Consider the following 19,063-nt stretch of genomic DNA (forward strand, 5'->3'; position numbering starts at 1 on the left):
CTTCCTACCTTCCCCTCTCTCTAAAAATAAATAAATAAAATCTTAAAGCTAGCAAAATCTTATGTATATAAAAGTCTTACCTGAACATTTATCCTCCAGGTGTGTTGCTAAGTCTGATATCTTCACAAAAGAGGGCATGCTTTTTTGAAATTTTGCTTTAAATGAAATTGCTCTTTTATCATCATCAAACAGGCACTCACAGGATGACCAAGGTGTTGTATGTAATTCTAGGTTTTCTAGGATGCAATTGCGCTGAACGAAAAGATATTTAAATTCCCAAATATAATCTTAAACAAACAAATAAAAACAAAAAGTTATCAAAAAGAAAATAATTTTAGTTCAGAATCAGATTAAACAGCCTGACCTAATTTAATCAGTTAAACATAACTTTCATCATATCAAAGAATTTGGGTATAAAGGGACAAAGTACGAATATATTAAGGCAACAGTAAAGATGCTAGAGATGATTTTAATGAAATTTTTTCTAAAGATTTCTTGGTCTCCTAAACAGTCACAATTTATTACAATCAACTACTTTTCAGAGTAGCAAATTTTCATTTCGATATCTATAGGCAAAGATAATATAAGGACAGAAAAATAGATACAGGTCTGCCACAATCAATTTCTCCAATTGATTTTCAATACCTTAGTTTTCTTGCATAGCTATCTTTTCCCAGAACAAAAAAAGCATTTTGATACAGTTGTACATATTTTTAATTCCCTCAGTAATGATTCTAATTCTTAAAACCACAATAGCACAGACCTTCTTGCCTAATAACCATATTCTATATTAATAAATTCACTTCAAAACTATAATAAAACAGAGGTCTCTTAGCACTAAGTTTTCAATAATAAAAGCTTTATTTTAGTTTTGCTTACTTCAGGTCAATATCTAATTCACATGCCCTCACCTGCTTCCTTATTTTTTTTCATTTGACAGGGTTTTTTATTTCCAGCGTATTTCAGAACAAGTCATTATATCTGTATAAATATTACATCATTAGGTAGAATTAAAGCACCTACATTCCACATTGCTGCTTAAAACCAATCAACATTTTTAATATAGCTTTGTTGTCTTATTACAAAACACACAGATAAACTAAGTAAATAAATAAACAACAGCCATAATCTCAATACCCCAAAATAAAATTAACATTTGTTTTCAATTTGTTTCATTTTTACTTAACATGTCAAATATATTTTACATGTTATTAAGTATTACTCCATATTATTTTAAAATCTGCATAATATGCCATTGCATGGATAGACCAAAATCTTTAAAATTATTATTATAGCAATACTCTTATTTTGGGGCTTGTTGGGTTTTTCTACTTTCCATTATTACAAATAGTAGTACCAGGATAAATATACTTTTATCTACATCTTAATGCATAGTCATGATGAATTTCTATAAGTGTAATTATTAAGCCAAAGGTATTCCAAATTCTAAGGTTTTCACATGGATTGTCCTCAAGAAAGGATTTTCCAATTTACATTTCCAACAGTTTATGAGTGACTGTCTCTCCATATCTTCACTATTAATTTCTTAGGAGACAAATCATCTATCATTTTATTTGTGTGTCTTCAGTTACTTGAGTAACATTTTCTTGTATTTATTGGTCATCTCTTCTTTGAGGTCTTGCCTGTTCATGTATCTGTTACCCATTCATACTCATAGATATTTGACTTTTGCTTATAGCATTATTATCTGACAAAATGTAACTTTTCTGGTGTTTCACTTGTGTGTTAAGTTTGTATACAATGACTTTTATATTAATATATAGTATAGTGGTTTTTGTTGCTGCATGTTATTTAACCTCCTAACACTGGACTTCAAGCAAGTTTGCTTTATTTTCTTCTACTACTCATTCTTTCTTTTTAGAAAAACATATGTGAATCTCTAATTCATCTCTAATTTATTTGGACACAACTATTAAGTATATCTTTGATTTTTTTCTCAAATTATTAGCTAGATATCCCAAACATTACCTAAAAAGAAAAAAGTTCACTTTTATTTTCTAATTTAACATAAAATATGTTTATTGTATAATATTTAGATAAAGAAAAAGGAATTAATAGGTGATAAAGATTTGCTATACTTTAATAAGCTGGAAATGGTACTCATATGTTTGAACTTTTTCATACTAAAAGGTTTAAAAAATAAATGCAGATTCACAAATGCATAAAATTAAAACTAAAGGTGTGAAGAAAAAATTAAAACCTTATATTATCATACAGAGGTAGCCGCAGCTAGCATTTTTGTATCTATATTTCCAGATTTTTAAGTGTAAGTACATATTTATATATCCACTTTTATTAAAATAGGACCCTGTAGGAGACCATTCTGCATGGTGTGGGCCCAGCTCCCACTCGGAGATGCACAGGACCTATGCCCATGGATAGGTTCTCCTGTGGGGAATCAGACCTGCAATGTGCCTAGGCTGCTTTGAGTCTTGCTCTTTCTAAAAAACTCCCTCACCCTGAATTGAGGATATTTACTGCAAAGTAACTTCCTAAAATCCATGCTAAACCTTCCAAGGATAAGTGTAACTGGTTCAGCCACTTTTGCCTTTTCATTTGCAAATATCCCTAGTCTGTGATGTGATTAGCAGCATTGGCTCCTTTGTTTTCTGTAAAAGGTAACCACCTATGCAACCTATGCAAACCTATGCATAGTAAATGAGGACCATCATGTAATGTGCTGAGAAACCCAATAAAGGCCGGTCACGGCAAGGACCAAGGCTTTTGCTCCCCTTGAGAGAAAAGCCATGCTGTCCCTTTTCTTCCACCGGACTCAGTAGTCTGTGTGAATGTCTCAATTCATCCATAATGACTCGGACACTGTGGGCCAGTGTCTGCATCAGGATCCTACTACACATGAAGTCTTATCACCTACTTTTTAAACTAAGTAATATATCACATACATCTCTCCAGACTAGTGAACATATATATCTATTTGGTAGTGAATACCTTTGTGTGCCAACCCAGAACACAAATCACCTGCTTTAACTGTTCCCACACCCTCTGAAATAAGCTCAGGCATTCCTAGTTCTACTTTTCAACCCAGGGTACAGGTGAATTAATCAAATTCCATCAGGCAATCAGATTCTCTTTGCTGGGAATTTGGAAATGCTACTGATCTCTTAAAAATATCCAGTTGGCCAAAAAGTTCATTTGTTTTTTTCCATAAGATGGCTCTAGTAGCACTTAGTTGTCGATAACTTCATTCAAAACAATTTTTTAGATTGTATTGTGACAGCTGTCATATCAGTGTGCATTAAAAAAACTTGCCAAAATTGGCAAATTTTTGTGTAGCCGTTTTAATATTGAAGAGGGAAAAAAATACACAATATTTTTGTTATATTATGCTTTATTATCTCAAGAAAAGTAAAAAACAAAACTGAAATGCAAAGAAAGATCTGTGCAGTGTATGGAGAAGGTGATGTGACTGATCAAGTGTGTCAAAATTGGTTTACAAAGTTTCGTGCTGGAGATTTCTTGCTGGATGATGCTTCATGGTCAGGTAGACCAGTTGAAGTTGATAGCATCAAATCGAGACACTAACTGAGAACAATCAACATTACACCACTTGGAAAAAAGCTGGCATACTCAAAATATCCAAATCAATAAAGTTATTGATGAAAATGAAAAATGTGTGTTTTATTTTACGAAAAAAAAACCATATGGACTTTTTGGCCAATCCAGTAAAAGTAAAATCAGGAGCTACAGAGTAACCATTTGCTTCCCACATGGTTGAGAAGCAGGAAAAAATCTGCACTGAATGAAAAAACAAGATACATGGAGAAGCTGCCTGGGACCCACAAAGCTTTTCAGATCCTAGTTCCAAGTCCCCCAGAAACTCATAAGCCCTCTTGGTTTATACATTATGAGATACTCCTGCATACTTCAAATATAATCCCCTTGATTGTTTAAGTTAACCAGAGGAGAGTTCTAGTTCTAACTACAAGCCCTCAGTGCCTAAGTTCAAATATAATTTCTTTTTTTTTAAAGATTTTTATTTTATTTTATTTTTAGAGAGGGAAGGGAGGGAGAAAGGGAGAGAGAGAGAGAGAGAGAGAGAAATATCAATGTGCAGTTGCTGGGGGCTGTGGCCTGCAACCCAGGCATGTGCCCTGACTGGGAATCAAACCTGCGACGCTTTGGTTCGCAGCCCACGCTCAATCCACTGAGCTACACCAGCCAGGGCCAAATATAATTTCTTAATACACCCAGTGATTGCAAAACCTTCAAGTGCATGCATTTTTTTAACTTTACAATTTTTTCCTTATTACTTGAAACAATTAGTATTTCCACCTCAGTCTCTTTCTCCTTAACAGTGGAAATTTTGAAAGGTTGTATGAGCTATATTTTATTCTTCATCCATTTATTCACAAAGAAAATATTTACTAGTGCAGGCATAGTGCTGTGTAATGGTGATACAATGGTGAAGAAGCTAGTCATTGAATTTACAATCTGTTGAGAAAATTAGTTAATTATTATGCAAGCCAATAGGCTAGATAATCCCAACTGTGTTAAGTGGCACAAATGGAATACAAAAAATGGTCTGATAGAGAGAAGTTATGTATTTACATGTGGGAGGCCTGCCAAAGGATACAAAAAAATGGAGCTGAGAGATGAAGGAACCCTGCATATGGGAGAGTTGGGGGGAAAAGCACTCTAGGCAGAGGAAACATGTAAATTCAAGATACTGAAATGTGTAAATTCAAGGTACTGAAGCAGGGAAACTCAAGATATTTTCAGCCATGTTAAAGTAACAGAAGGGAGTCACATGCAATTAGGCTAGTAAGTCTGAGAATGGTACTGAGACAAATTGTGGTACGTTTCTATATGTGAATCATGAATTAAGGGGGTGAATGGGGGAAAAAAGCCAGAAGCACACTTCTGGTCAAGATGGCAATGTAGGTATATTCGGTACTTGCATCCTCCCACAACCATATCAAAGTTACAACTAAACTACAGAACACTCACAATTCAGAACTGTCTGAAATTAGGTGAATAGAAGTCTAACAATAGGGGTTTAAAGAAGAAGCCACATCACCTGGCCTGGAGGCATAGGTGGTTTCAATCCCCAGTTAGGGCACATACGTAGGTTGTGGGTTCAGTCCCCAGTTGGAACACTTGTGGGAGGCAGCCAATTAATGTTTTTCTCTCACACTGATTTCTCTCTCTCTCTCTCTTCTTTTCTCTCTCTAAAACCAATAAACATACTCTTAGGTGAGGATTTTTTTAAAAAAAAAAAGAAGCCACACCAAGCCTGATAAGAAGGGTGGACATACAAAAACAGGCTCCCACACCCATGTGTGGCAAATAAAAATCAAGAGGGATATCTGAGCTACAGAGGTTCCCGCTGAAAAGTGAGAGGTCCCAGCCCCACACAGGCTCCTCAGCCCAGTGTTCCAGCGCCTGGAAGAGAGGCCCAAGAAACAGGGCATCTAGTAGACAGCTTCAAACCACATTGAAGCACCACCCAACCACCTCCACAGCTACACACTCAAGGGGTGGACTCAGCAGGCACAGAGCCCCACTGAAATAAGTTCTGCTCTGTGGAGTGGGACCCTGTGCAGCTGACTCTCCATGGTGATCACAGCCAGTACTCATAGCTGATCAGCCTGGGGGCAAATCCCTTCCACTGATCTGTTGACAGCAATCAAGGCTCAACTACAACAGGAGAGTGTACACAGCCCACATGAGGGTGAGGGGTGCACCTGGAATGCCCAGCTTGGATGATCAGGGAGGCTGTGCCACTAGACCCTACAGGACACCTACTACATTAGACCATTCTACCAAATACACAGAAACAAACACAGAGAGGCTGTCAAAATGAGGAGATAAAGAACAGGAAAAAAAAAAAACAAAACCCTGAACAAAATGGAGGCAAGCAACCTACTAGATGCAGAATGTAAAACACTGGTTATAAGGATGCTCAATGATCTTAAAGGAAAAGAAGTTGAACTTACAGCTTCAACAGGGTAAAAAAAGACATGGAAACATAAAAAAGAACCAGTCAGAAATGAAGGATAAACCAACTGAAATGAAGAATAATTTACGGGGAATCAACAGTAGAGTAGATGAAGCCTCTGGGACAAGTTCAAGCATACCAACATTTGCATATTGGTGTGCTAGAGGAGAAGAGAGAGAGCAAGAAATTGAAAACCTACTTGAAAAAACAATGACCAGAAACTCCCCTAACACAATAAAGGAAATAGACATACAAGTTCAGAAGGTTCAGGGTCCCAAACAAGATGAACCCAAAGAGGCCCAAACCAAGACATACCAAATTAAATTAATATTCTTTATTGATTTTTTTAGAAAGAGGGAGAGAGAGAACCATCAATTTGTTGTTCCATGTATTTATGCATTCATTGGTTGCTTCTTATATGTGCCCTTGTGACAGGATAGTAAAAAGCTAGGAAAATTCCAGAGCAAGTGGAATGAGGAAACTGAGACAAGAAAATTAAGGCCAAACAGTTTGAGCAAATTACAGCCAGCTGGTGAATCACAAGACTTTATCTCCCCTAACCAAGGGCACTTGAGAGTAAATGGTTTATACCTCTCCTCCCCCACCAAAGAGTACATAGCTTAAATCATCCTGGTCTGGGAAACAGAGAACAGAGACCCAATTAATGCCATTTGTGCCCGCTAAATCCAAGAACAAATGAAGCCAGGGGACTAATAACAAAAACCCATTAAAAGCCAGGCAGACCCAAGATAAAAGTAAAACAACATAGCAGACCAAAGAATATTCCCAATCCCCACCCCTGGTGCACACATTTTGACCTATCAGCATATTAAAAATGTACCTTGAAAACTGATGCATATTCTACTGAAACCGTCCGCTAAGATTCTCACTCACAGAAGAAAGATAAAAAGCCCTCAGGACAAAGACTCAGGGTAGGTTTGCTCTAAAGCTCACCCATGCCCCTTCTTGAACTTTTTACTTCCTCCCAAAGTCTAAGGGTCCCCATGAGACTTGCATCCAGGGGAACAGAGGGCAACAGAAGCTCAACCCAGGCTTATCCCCTGATCCTGTGTCCCAGCCCTGCTTTTTCTGACTTCCCAGGAAGCTAAAAGCAGCTCCACTTTGGTTAACTTCTGTCTCCGTGACCTTCACTTCCCAGTGAGCTAAAAGGATACCTGCCTTGGCTTACTCCTTTCCTATAACATTTCTAGGGAGTCAAAGCAGAGCACTGCCTACACTCTGTCCTGTTACTCTCCTCTTACTTTGTCTACCCTAAGACCTTCCTTTGTTTCACTGTCCCCAGCTGTAATAAATGTACCTTTAAATTCACTTGGATTCATGTTGTAATCTTTCCTATACAAAGTCAACAACCTACACAATACAAGCTGCCTGAGGCAGGCCCATTCCAAGTCAGTCCTCGTCTGGTAACATCCTGATGAGGGACTGAACCCACAACCTGGGTGTACTGGGATGATGCTCTAACCAAGTGAGCTACCCAGGTAGACCCAACACATCATAATTAAAATGCCAAAGGTTAAAGACAGATCTTAAAGGCAAGAGAGTTGTCAGGTGATTTCTCAACAAAAACTTTGCAGGCTGGAGGGATTGGCAAAAAATATTCAAAGTGATGAAAAGCAAAGACCCACAACCAAGATTACTATACCCAGCAAAGCTACCATTTAGAAGTGAAGGACAGACAAAGGGCTTCCCAGATAAGCAAAAACTAAAGGAGTTCATCATCACCAAACCAGTATTACATGAAATGTTAAAGGATCTTCTTTAAGAAGGAGGAGAAAAAAGCCCTAGCTGGTGTGACTCAGTGGATTGAGTGCTGGGGTCACTGGTTCAATTCCCCGTCAGAGCATAAGCCTGAGTTACAGGCCGAGTCCCCAATAGGAGGCACATGAGAGGCAACCACACACTGATGTTTCTCTCCCTCTCTTTCTCCTTCCCTCCTTGTCTAAAAATAAATAAATAAAATCACTTTTAACAAAGGGAAAAAAGGTCAAAAATAAAAACAATAAAATGGCAATAAATACATATCTATCACAACTGCATCTAAAAAGCAAAACAAATGAACAAGGAGGACAGAAACAGACTCATAGATACAGAGAACATTTTGACTGTTGCTAGCTGGGAGGAGGATTGGGGGGGATGGGTGAAAAATGTAAAGGGATTAAGAGGTACAAATTAGTTGTTACAGAATAGTCATGGAGTTGTGAATTACAGCATAGGGACTATTCTAATAACTATGCATGGTGTCAGATGGGTGCAAGATTTATTGGATGATCACTTAGTAATTTGTGTAACGTCTAATCAGTGGTGTCCCAACTGAAAATAATACAATATTGTATGTGAACTGTAACTGAAAAATAAAAAATGATTTAAATTTTTTTAAAAAGGTGTGAATGAATTTCAAACCTCCATGCATACATAACTATGATTTTTCATTAAGTATAACCACAGACATTGTGATTATTTGCATTTATTCTGTGCTTAATTAGTAATGTCATGACAATACTTTATTACAATGTTATTTTTTAAATGTTAGACTTCTATTAAATTATTTCAGAAGGATATTGTATTGGAATAGCATTTAGTTCTGAATAGCTTATTTTATGTGTCCCCAATAATTAAGAAGTGTCATTTAGGTCTCTAATCCACCCTCATTAAGACGCAAATTGTGACCAATGCTTGCTACGTGTGAGACATACCAAATATGAACTTGGAATTTCTTGTTATTCTTCCCAAAAACATCAACTCTGCTATCTTTAGTATTCAATAATGACTGAATCAGTAATGATTCAATACAATTCTTTCTGATTATCACATAAATGTGAATATTTTTAAGTCCTTGGAAACAAGTAAAACCAGTGCCCAATATAAAGGAAGGTTAATAGAGAATGCGTCAAGAAATAATAAATAAATAGAATGCTAACAATTTCTGAAAGTAGAAACCACTTACTTAAATGACCATTTGCAATTGGTATTCCCATTTTTAAAAGAATACTCTCAAGGTATTGAGGTGAATATTAAAACTTAAAAATGATGGTTATTAATAAAGTATGCCAATGTAAACAAAGAACAACTACATCTTAATTCCAGGATTCATAAATTTTGAATATTAAACTAAATACCATAGAATCATCTCGAGACAACTATCATTTCTCTTTTATCAGCCAAACAGCTATTCATTTCAAAAGACTATTTATATTAAGGATGGAGCAATCTGCTTTGCTATTTAGAATTGGAATACCTTTTACCCACATTTTGATCAGCATGCACTAGACTCATGCTTCTGACTATGGAAATGGTGGTCAGTAATGATGGTTAGTCTATCATTGACACTTTTGTCAGATTTCTCAACCAAACAAATATTTGTCACTATTTGATCCTAACATAAAAGGATCAAATTGGACTTATCTCAAATCCTAGTAATAGGCTATTAATGATTAAGAGAGACAATGTGACAGATTCTATCTTTAGGTAACTATTTTGTAGGTAGAAGTTCAAGAAGAAACATTAACTCTTTCAGGTAAAAGAATGGAACACACACTTAATCTCTGAATGAATTTAGCAGGGTAAAATAATTCATGAGCCACTAATTATAATATCTTTGTTACAATTAAAGGATGTCATAATATCAAAAGGAAAATACACTATTTTATTGAAAAACCAATTCCATTTCATTCAATACATCATAAATTATTAATTTATGATTTAAAAAAGTAATCATCAGTCATATTTTAACCATAAACATTCTATGGATGGCTAATAGTCTACACATTTAAAATAACTGGAATAAAAACCTGTAACACAATAATTTACTAAACAGTAACATTGTAATTTCAAAGAGTTAATGCAACTACCCTAATATTTGCCTTATAACCAGAGAGAAGTTTATTTATCAGAGTACTTTGTCTGGATAAAAATTGAACAAGCTTCTCCAGAATTAAATTTTTAAAGAACATTATCTGAAGGAGATAAGATCTTTGCTAAAATGGTAAAGTAGCATACTTGGGGATAAATGGAAGCTTTTATTTTTACCACCATTAACTTTATTTATTGACTTCTTTCAAGAGTACATTCATTAAAGCTGTGGCAGTAAAACAAGGAAGGGCTGAAGGCAGAAGCAACAGGAGGGAGCCTAACTAAGTGGTGCTGTGCTTTGGCTCTCCAGAAATGTTATGGAAAAAAAATGAACCCAGGTGGAGCTGCTGTTAGCTCACTGAAAAGTCAGAGAAAAGGGGGCCTTGGATAGAGGTTTAAGGGGTTAGCCAGGGAAGAGCTACAACTGAATATTGCTGTCTTGGTTGCAAGTCTCACGGGGTTCCTTAGAGTTTAAGAGAGAAAAGTAAAGATGCATACCTGACAGGGAAGTAAGGCGTGAGTGTGCTCAAGGGAACGCCCACTGTAGAGGACTTTTTAGATTATTTACTTGCTTATAGGAGGTATAAAATTATAATGGAAGAAATCTATTATAATAGAAGAATATTTAATCATGAGCTCTTATATTTTAAATCTAATATAAATCTCTTAAAAGTCTCTTCATCTTAGGCTCATAAGCATTAACCACTTACCTAGCTATAAACAAATTAAATGCTTTTTGCCTTATTTACCTTTCTTCCTTTGAAGTTGAGGATACCAGGCTGCTCCATGACCCCATAATATAAGTACATAATGTTGACCTTTGGCCTGTTCCACCGTTAACATAACTTTCATTTGCTTCTCTCCTCTATAACTATATAATGCCTCTGGAAAAGAAAAAAGGAATATTTTAGTTACTCTATCACATGTGATACCATATTTTAATGTCTAATGATAAAGATATAATAATTAACAAATTGTACACTAAGGTCTTGTATCTTAATTATTTTATAATCTAAAATTAAGGAGGTGACCAAAATAATTACCTGTCAGTATAGTGACATCAATGACTCTTAGTACTGCATGGACTAACACATCAGGCTGAAGCTGCTCCAATTCTACAAATTCTATACTGCTCATTTTCTGAGGCTGCCTCTGAGGAAGATCTCTGAGATAGGAATGTTTTGAAGATACATATGCCAGTAAGTCTTGAAGTACAACACCACTGACTATACTGGAATCTAAAAGAAAAAAACAATACACATGTACCAAAGATGGCAAAATTACATTTTCTTGACAACACAGTATTTAGTTAGAACTACATTTTATGCTGTAAAGTATATTAAATATAAAATATGATTTCATTTCTATAAAACATGTAGCTTATTCTTAACTCAGTTTAGATGCAAAAATAAGCTTGATATTTTTAACCAAGAAATAGAATTATTTACTATCTCCAAAAAACTTGCCCTCTTCCCTAACTTCTCTATCTTCTTATTAATAATTTTTTCACCAATTAACCTAGACCAACATTTCAGTTACTTTTTGACTCTTCCATTAGCCTTTTATATCTAATTGGTTCCCTAATCCCTGATTTGATCACATCTTCCCCAACTATCCCAACTACTGCCATTCTTCCTTAAGACTTAGTGCCCTGGCCTTGCCTTCCCTCAGTAACATTCTCATCCTAATGTATTTTTTATGCTACACTAAAGCCTCATTATTCACTCACTCATCAGTAGATCATCCATACGACAGGCATTATATCAAGCCCTAGAGATACAAAAACACATCATATCATGATGCCAACACTGAAGGCATTATCAACCGAGTTAATAACAAACACTGGGGTTAAATTACAAAAGACACATCTAACCATTACTAACAATACACAAAAAGAGATTTCCAGGGAAGTTGGAAGAGGCTTTCTTGAGAAAATATTTCACCAAGATTTTAGAAAAAATGTTTAGTTTTCTAGGTAGTAATTAGGGGTTGGGATGTATTTCCAGGCAAAGAGAAGGGATTTGCAACCCCTTAGGTACAATAGATACATAGTCTGATAGAGCATACTGACCCATTATCAGAATAGTATTTTTAAATATATTTTATTGATGATGATATTAGAGTTGTCCCATTTTTATCTCCCCTTTAGTCCCCTGCTCCCTGTACCCCCAATCCCACTAGCAATCCCCCACCTTAGTTCAAGTCCATAGGTCACACATATAAATTCTTTGGCTTCTCCATTTCCCATACTATTCTTAAACTCCCCCTGACTATTTTGTACCTAACTTTTATGCTTCTTATTCCCTGTACCTTTGCCCCAATTCTGCCCTCTCCTGGCTGATAACCCTCCATGTGATCTCCACTTCTGTGATTCTGTTCCTGTTGTAGTTGTTTGCTTAGTTTGTTTTGTGGGGTTTTTTAGGTTCAGTTGTTGATAGTTGTGAGTCTCTTATCATTTTACTATTCCTATTTGTGATCATCTTCTTTTTCTTCAGTAACTCCCTTTAACATTTCATATAATAAGGGCTTGGAGATGAAGAACTCCTTTCACTTGACGTTATCTGGGAAGCACTTTATCTGCCCTTCCATTCTAAGTGATAGCTTTGCTGGACAGAGTAATCTTGGATATAGATCCTTGCCTTTCATGACTTGGAATACTTCTTTCCAGCCTATTCTTCCTGTAAAGTTTCTTTTGAGAAATCAGCTGATAGTCTTATGGGAACTCTGTTGTAGGTATCTGTCACCATTTCTCCTCCTACTTTTAAGATTCTCTCATATTTTTTTGATTTTTTTAAATTTTATTTTAATCATTGTCCAAGTACAGTTTTCTCCCACTTACTCCCATTTCAGCCCACCAACCCAACCCTCCCGCATTGCCCCCATTACCACCCACCCCTAGTTTTTGTCCATGTGTCCTCCAAATTTGTTCCTGTAAACCCTGACCATTCCCCCCTGAAATTCCCTCTTCTCTCCCCTCTGGTCACTGTCAGTCTGCCCCTATTTCAGTGTCTTTGGTTATATTTTGCTTGTTTCCTTGTTTTGTTATTTAAGTTCCTGTAAAAGTTGATATCATGTGGTATTTGTCTTTCACTGCCTGGCTTGTTTCGCTTAACATAATGCTTTCCAGCTCCATCCATGCTGTTGCAAAGGGTAGGAGCTCCTTCTTTCTTTCTGCTGCATAGAATTCCATTGTGTAAATGTACCATAGTTTTTTGATCCATTCATTTACTGATGGGCATCTAGGTTGCTTCCAACACCTAACTACTGTAAACTGTGCTGCTATCAACATCGGGATGCAAAGGATCTTTTGTATTGGTGTTTCGGTGTTCTTAGGATATAGTCCCAGCAGTGGAATTGCCGGGTCAAAAGGCAGATTCATTTTTAGTTTTCTGAGGAAGTTCCATACTGCTTTCCATAGTGGTTGTATGAGTCTGCAGTACCACCAACAGTTCACTAGGGAACCTTTTTCTCCACAACATCTCCAACACTTGTTGTTTGTTGCTTTGTTTATGATGGCCACCTGACTGGTGTGAAGTGGTATCTCATCGTGGTTTTAATTTGCATCTCTCTGATAGCTAGAGATATTGAACATCGTTTCATGTGTCTTTGGATTTTCTGTATGTCCTCCTCGGAGAAGTGTCTGTTCAAATCCTTTGCCCATTTTTTAATTGGGTTACTTGTCTTCTTAGAGTGGAGTCGTGTAAGTTCTTTATATATTTTGGAGATTAAACCCTTGTCTGAGGTATCATTGGCAAATATGTTTTCCCATACAGTTGGTTCTCTTTTTATTTTGATATTGTTTTCTTTAGCTGTGCAGAAGCTTTTAATTTTGATGAGGTCCCATTTGTTTATTCTTTCCTTTATGTCCCTTGCTCTAGGAGACAAGTCAGTAAAAAAGTTTCTGCGTGAAATATCTGAGATATTCCTACCTACGCTCTCTTCTAGGACTTTAATGGTGTCACGCTTTATATTTAAGTCTTTTATCCACCTTGAATCTATTTTTGTATAGGGTGTAAGTTGGTGCTCAAGTTTCATTTTCTTGCACGTAGCTGTCCAGTTCTCCCAACACCATTTGTTGAAGAGGCTATTTTTATTCCATTTTATGTTGCTGCTTCCTTTGTCAAATATTAATTGACCGTAGAGGCTTGGGTTTATTTCTGGGCTCTCTGTTCTGTTCCATTGGTCCATGTGCCTGTTTTTATGCCAGTACCAGGCAGTTTTGATTACAGTGGCCTTGTAGTATAGTTTAGTGTCAGGTATTGTGATCCCTCCTACTTTACTCTTCTTTCTCAAAATTGCAGCAGCTATTCGGGGTTGTTTATGGTTCCATATAAATTGTTGCAGTGTTTGTACTATGTCTGTGAAATAAGCCATTGGTACTTTAATAGGTATTGCATTGAATGTGTAAATTGCTTTGGGTAGTATGGACATTTTGATGATATTAATTCTTCCAATCCATGAACACGGTATATGTTCCCATTTGTTTGTGTCTTCCTTGATTTCTCTCCTCAGTGTTATGTAGTTTTCTGAATACAGGTCTTTTACCTCTTTGGTTAGGTTTATTCCTAGGTATTTTATTTTTATTTTTGCTATTTCAAATGGGATTTTTTTCTCGATTTCTGCTTCTGCTGTTTCATTGTTGGTGTACAGAAATGCCTTTGATTTCTGGATATTGACTTTGTATCCTGCTGTTTTGCCAAATTCATTTATTAGGTCAAACAGTTGTTTGGTGGAGTCTATAGGATTTTCTATGTATACTATCATGTCATCTGCAAACAGTGACAGTTTTGTTTCCTCCTTTCCGATTGGGATTCCTTTTATTTGTTTCTTGTCTGATTGCTGTGGCTAGAACTTCCAGTACTATATTGAATAGAAGTGGTGAAAGTGGACATCCTTGTCTTGTTCCTGTTCTTAGTGGAAAAGATTTTAATTTCTGCCCATTGAGTATAATGTTGGCTGTAGGTTTCTCATATATGGCCTTTATTATGTTGAGGAATGCTCCCTCTATTACCACTTTGCTGAGTGTTTTTATCATAAATGGGTGCTGTACCTTATCAAATGCTTTTTCTGCATCTATTGATATGATCATGTGGTTTTTGTCTTTGCTTTTGTTTATGTGATGTATTACATTTACTGATTTCCGAATATTGTACCATCCTTGAATACCTGGAATGAATCCCACTTGGTCATGGTGTATGATCTTAATGTACTGTTGAATGCAGTTTGTCAGTATTTTGTTGAGGATTTTAGCGTCAAAGTTCATCAGCGATATTGGCCTGAAGTTTTCTTTCTTTGTTGTGTCTTTATCTGGTTTTGGGATTAGAATGATGCTGGCTTCATAAAAAGAGTTCGGGAGACTCCCATCTTTTTGGATTTTTTGGAATACTCTGTGAAGGATAGGGGTTGGCTCTTCCTTAAATGCTTTGTAGAATTCTCCTGTGAAACAATCTGGTCCCGGGCTTTTGTGTGTTGGGAGTTTTTTGATTACTGCTTCAATTTCTTTTGTTGTTATTGGTCTGTTCAGGCTTTCTGCTTCTTTTTCATTGAGTTTTGGAAGATTATATTTTTCTAGAAATTTGTCCATTTCACCTAGGTTTTCAAATTTCTTGGCATACAGCCCTTTGTAGTAGTTTCTTACACTCCTTTGTATTTCTGTGGTATCTGTTGTAATCTCTCCTCTTTCATTTCTGATTGTGTTTATTGGGGTTTTCTCTCTTTTTTTCTTGATGAGTCTGCTTAAAGGCTTGTTGATTTTGTTTATCCTTTCAAAGAACCAGCTCTTGGATTCATTGATCTTTTGAATTGTGCTTTTAGTCTCTATGTCATTTAATTCTGCTCTGATCTTGGTTATTGCCTCCCTTCTGCTTGCTCTGGGCTGTCTTTGTTGTTATTCCTCGAGTTCTTGTACACGTAGGGTTAGGCTGTTTGTTTAAAATGTTTCTAACTTTTTTAGGTGGGCCTGTATCGCTATGAACTTCCCTCTCAGGACTGCCTTGGCTGAGTCCCATAAGTTTTGGGTTGTTGTGAGTTCGTTTTTATTTGTTTCCAGAAACCTTTTGATTTCTTCCCTAATATCATTCTTGACCCATTCACTGTTTAATAGCATGCTATTTAATCTCCATGAATATGAATGTTGTGGGTTTTTTTCTTGGGGTTGGTTTCTAGTTTCAGTCCCTTATGATCTGAGAAGATGCTTGGTATGATTTCATTTTTTTTGAAATTGTTGAGGCTTGTTTTGTGTCCTATCATGTGGTCAGTCTTTGAAAATGTTCCATGTACATTTGAAAAAAATGTGTATTTAGCTTCTTTGGGATGGAGGGTTCTGTATATATCAGTAAAGCCCATTTCATCTAGGGTATTGTTCAGTGCCACAATATCTTTGTTGATATTTTGTTTGGAAGATCTGTCCATTTTTGATAGTGGGGTGTTAAAATCCCCCACAATATTTGTGTTGCTGTCCATATCTTTCTTGAAGTCCTCTAAGATTTTCTTTATGTATTTGGGTGCTCCTATGTTGGGTTCATATATATTTACAATATTTATATCTTCTTGGTGGATTCTTCCCTTGAGTATTATGAAATGACCTTCTCGGTCTCTCTTTATGGACCTTTTTTGGTAGTCTATTTTGTCAGATATGAGTATTGCTACCCTGGCTTTTTTTTTTCTGTCCATTTGCTTGGAAAATTTGTTTCCAGCCCTTCACTTTCAGCCTATGCAGATCTTTATCCTGAGGTGGGTCTCTTGTAGGCAGCGTATGTGTGAGTCATGTTTTCTTATCCAATCAGCTATTCTCTGTCTTTTGATTGGAGTATTTAATCAATTTACATTTAAGGTTATTATTGATAGGTACTTATTCATTGCCTTTTATGTATGTGTGTTCCTCTCTCACTCTCTCTTTTCCTTTCTTTCCTTAAAGCAGTCCCTTTAGCATGTCTTGCAGAGCTGGTTCAGTGGAGGTGTATTCTTTTATACTTCTTTTGTCTGAGAAGCTTCTTATCTGGCCTTCTGTCTTTATTGAGAGCCTTACTGGGTAAAGTAGTCGTGGTTGCAGGCCAGTGGTTCTCATTACTTGGATTATTTCTTGCCATTCTCTTCTGGCTTGGAGTGTTTCCATTGAGAAGGCAGCTGTTAGCCTTATTGGGGCTCCCTTGTATGTTATTTCCTGTTTTTCCCTTGCTGCTTTTAAGATTCTCTCTTTGTCTTGGTATTTTGCCATTTTAATTATGATGTGTCTTGAAGTGGCCCTCTTTGGGTTCCCCTTGATTGGGACTCTCTGTGTTTCCTGGATTTGTGTGACTTTTTGTCTCATCAAATTAGGGAAGTTTTCCATCATTACTTTTTCAAATAGGTTTTCTATCCCTTGCTCTTCTTCTTCTCCTTCTGGTATCCCTATTATACGGATATTATTACGTTTCATATTGTCTTGCATTTCTCTTAATCCCTCTTCATTCTTTCTGAGCCTCTTTTCCTTTTGTTGCTCTTTCTGGGTGTTTTCTTCTACTTTTTCCTCTAGCTCGCTGATCCGATCTTCTGCTTCACCGATCCTGCTTTTCATTCCTTCTACTGTGTTCTTCAGTTCAGAAATTGTATTCTTCATTTCCTCTTGGCCCTTGTTGAGAGTTTCTATTTCCTTTTTCATGTTGGTATAGTTTGCAGTGAGGTCATTGTAGCTTCCCTGTAGTTTCTGGTAGCTCATTGTGAGCTCATTGAGCTTCCTGACAATCATTGCTTTGAACTCAATATCTGGTAGTTGACTTGCCTGTATTTCATTTAGCATTCTTTCTGAGGCTTCCTCCTTTCTTTTCATTTGGGGATTGTTTCTTTGTCTTCCCACTGTTTGTGAGACTCTTCTTGTTCACCTCAGCTTCTTCTATTGATCTGTTCTGGCTCCCTGGGTTTATGTTGTGAACTTCTTTAGTAGAATAGCAGTGAGTTTCAGTGGTGCTGTTTCCTTGATCTCCCAAGCTCACTGCTCTTGGGCTGTCGTTTAAGTTGGCTTTGTGTTTGCCTTTGGGTTTTGGTTGTTGTTGAGTCCTTCTTTGGTGGTTCCTTCCCACCAGCTGGTAAAATGAGGGTCACTCTGTCCACCACCTTCTGTATTTTGTTGTGCTGGCGAGGGCAGGTTGTGCTGAAGCTGGTTCTTCTGTGTGTACAAGGTTTAAAGAAATCTTGTTCAGTTGTTTGTACAGGGTACTGTCTCTACTGTTTAGTTGTATTTCCAGATATGTCCTGGATTCAGGTTTGTGTGGTTACTACTCCCTCCTTCACCTTCTTCTGTTGTTATCTGTTAGTGGTTCCTTTGTTGTTGGGTTTCCTTTTCCAGTGGGTATCCTGGTGTTCACCTCCTCCACCTATTCTTTTTTGTTATCAGTTGGAGGGGGAAGGCAAAATGGTTTAAGACAACAACAGAGAATTCTCTGCTATTTACAGTAGTAGCAAGTAGGGAAGAGATAGGAGATCCTTTGACCATGTATAGTGTTAACCGTGGTCTTCCACCCAGCTAGCTGATTTTTAGAAAGGATGGAAAGAAGATAAGACTCTTGTTGGGGGAGGAAGGATTGTGAGTTGGATCTATAAAGCAGGGAGGTTGTGGGCGGTCAGATTCTGGGGTAAGGTGAGAGTAAAGGATAGTAAATACGTGTAGTGTGTAAGAGAATAGAGTTAACCACTACAGTAATAGAGTTCAGGAAACTTTGAAATGGGCTAAGATCTGGCGGGGGCGGGGGGGTGTTGTGAAATAATTACAATTGCATGGAATAGCAGTTATTTACAATAATATTATGGCAACATTCATATGACAGAGTCTATGAGATCTAGGTAACAAGAATAGGTAGTACAGAACATCGAGTAGTGTGCTGATGGGACACAGGTGAGTTAAAGGACAGTAGATTAGTAATACAGTATGGAAAGAGATATCAGGGGAAAGCTGTCAGGTCATACAATATATCCAGCCTAGCAAAGTAGGCTATACAAAAAGAAGAGGGATATAAAAGTACTGTTAAAAAAAGATGTAGGACTACTGGAAAAATAATAATAATACAAATATGCAATAACTTGCAGGTTCTCTGTAATAGCAGAGTGACATTTGTCTCACTGTCCCAGCTGTTGTGATGCCCCTTCTTTGGGCTCAGCTTTGGTCTTTTCACAAATCCAGGATTTTGTCTCACTTGTAGGTATTTAGAAAAAATTGTAAAAAGTAAAAATAGAAAAAGC

The 19,063-nt window shown here is 36.8% G+C and overlaps 1 protein-coding gene across 7 annotated transcripts in view; it reads right to left on the reverse strand.

Moving 5' to 3' along the window:
- Positions 1-19,063, reverse strand: part of SHLD2 (shieldin complex subunit 2) — a 234,068-nt gene that overhangs the window by 91,366 nt on the left and 123,639 nt on the right. For 6 of the 7 annotated variants that reach the window (XR_004903366.1, XM_036026711.1, XM_036026712.1 and 3 more), the window contains exons 4-6: positions 10,894-11,088; positions 10,600-10,734; positions 81-287 (exon numbers count right to left, since the gene is read on the reverse strand). Coding sequence is in view for 6 of the 7 variants with exons in the window: in XM_036026711.1 (XP_035882604.1) it covers positions 81-287; positions 10,600-10,734; positions 10,894-11,088 (537 nt within the window). In the remaining variant the exon portion in view is untranslated. The remainder of the gene's footprint in view (positions 1-80; positions 288-10,599; positions 10,735-10,893; positions 11,089-19,063) is intronic. The other variant, XM_036026714.1, reaches the window with a different exon arrangement.

This window comes from Phyllostomus discolor, chromosome 5 (genome assembly GCF_004126475.2).
Source record: "Phyllostomus discolor isolate MPI-MPIP mPhyDis1 chromosome 5, mPhyDis1.pri.v3, whole genome shotgun sequence".
NCBI lineage: Eukaryota > Metazoa > Chordata > Mammalia > Chiroptera > Phyllostomidae > Phyllostomus > Phyllostomus discolor.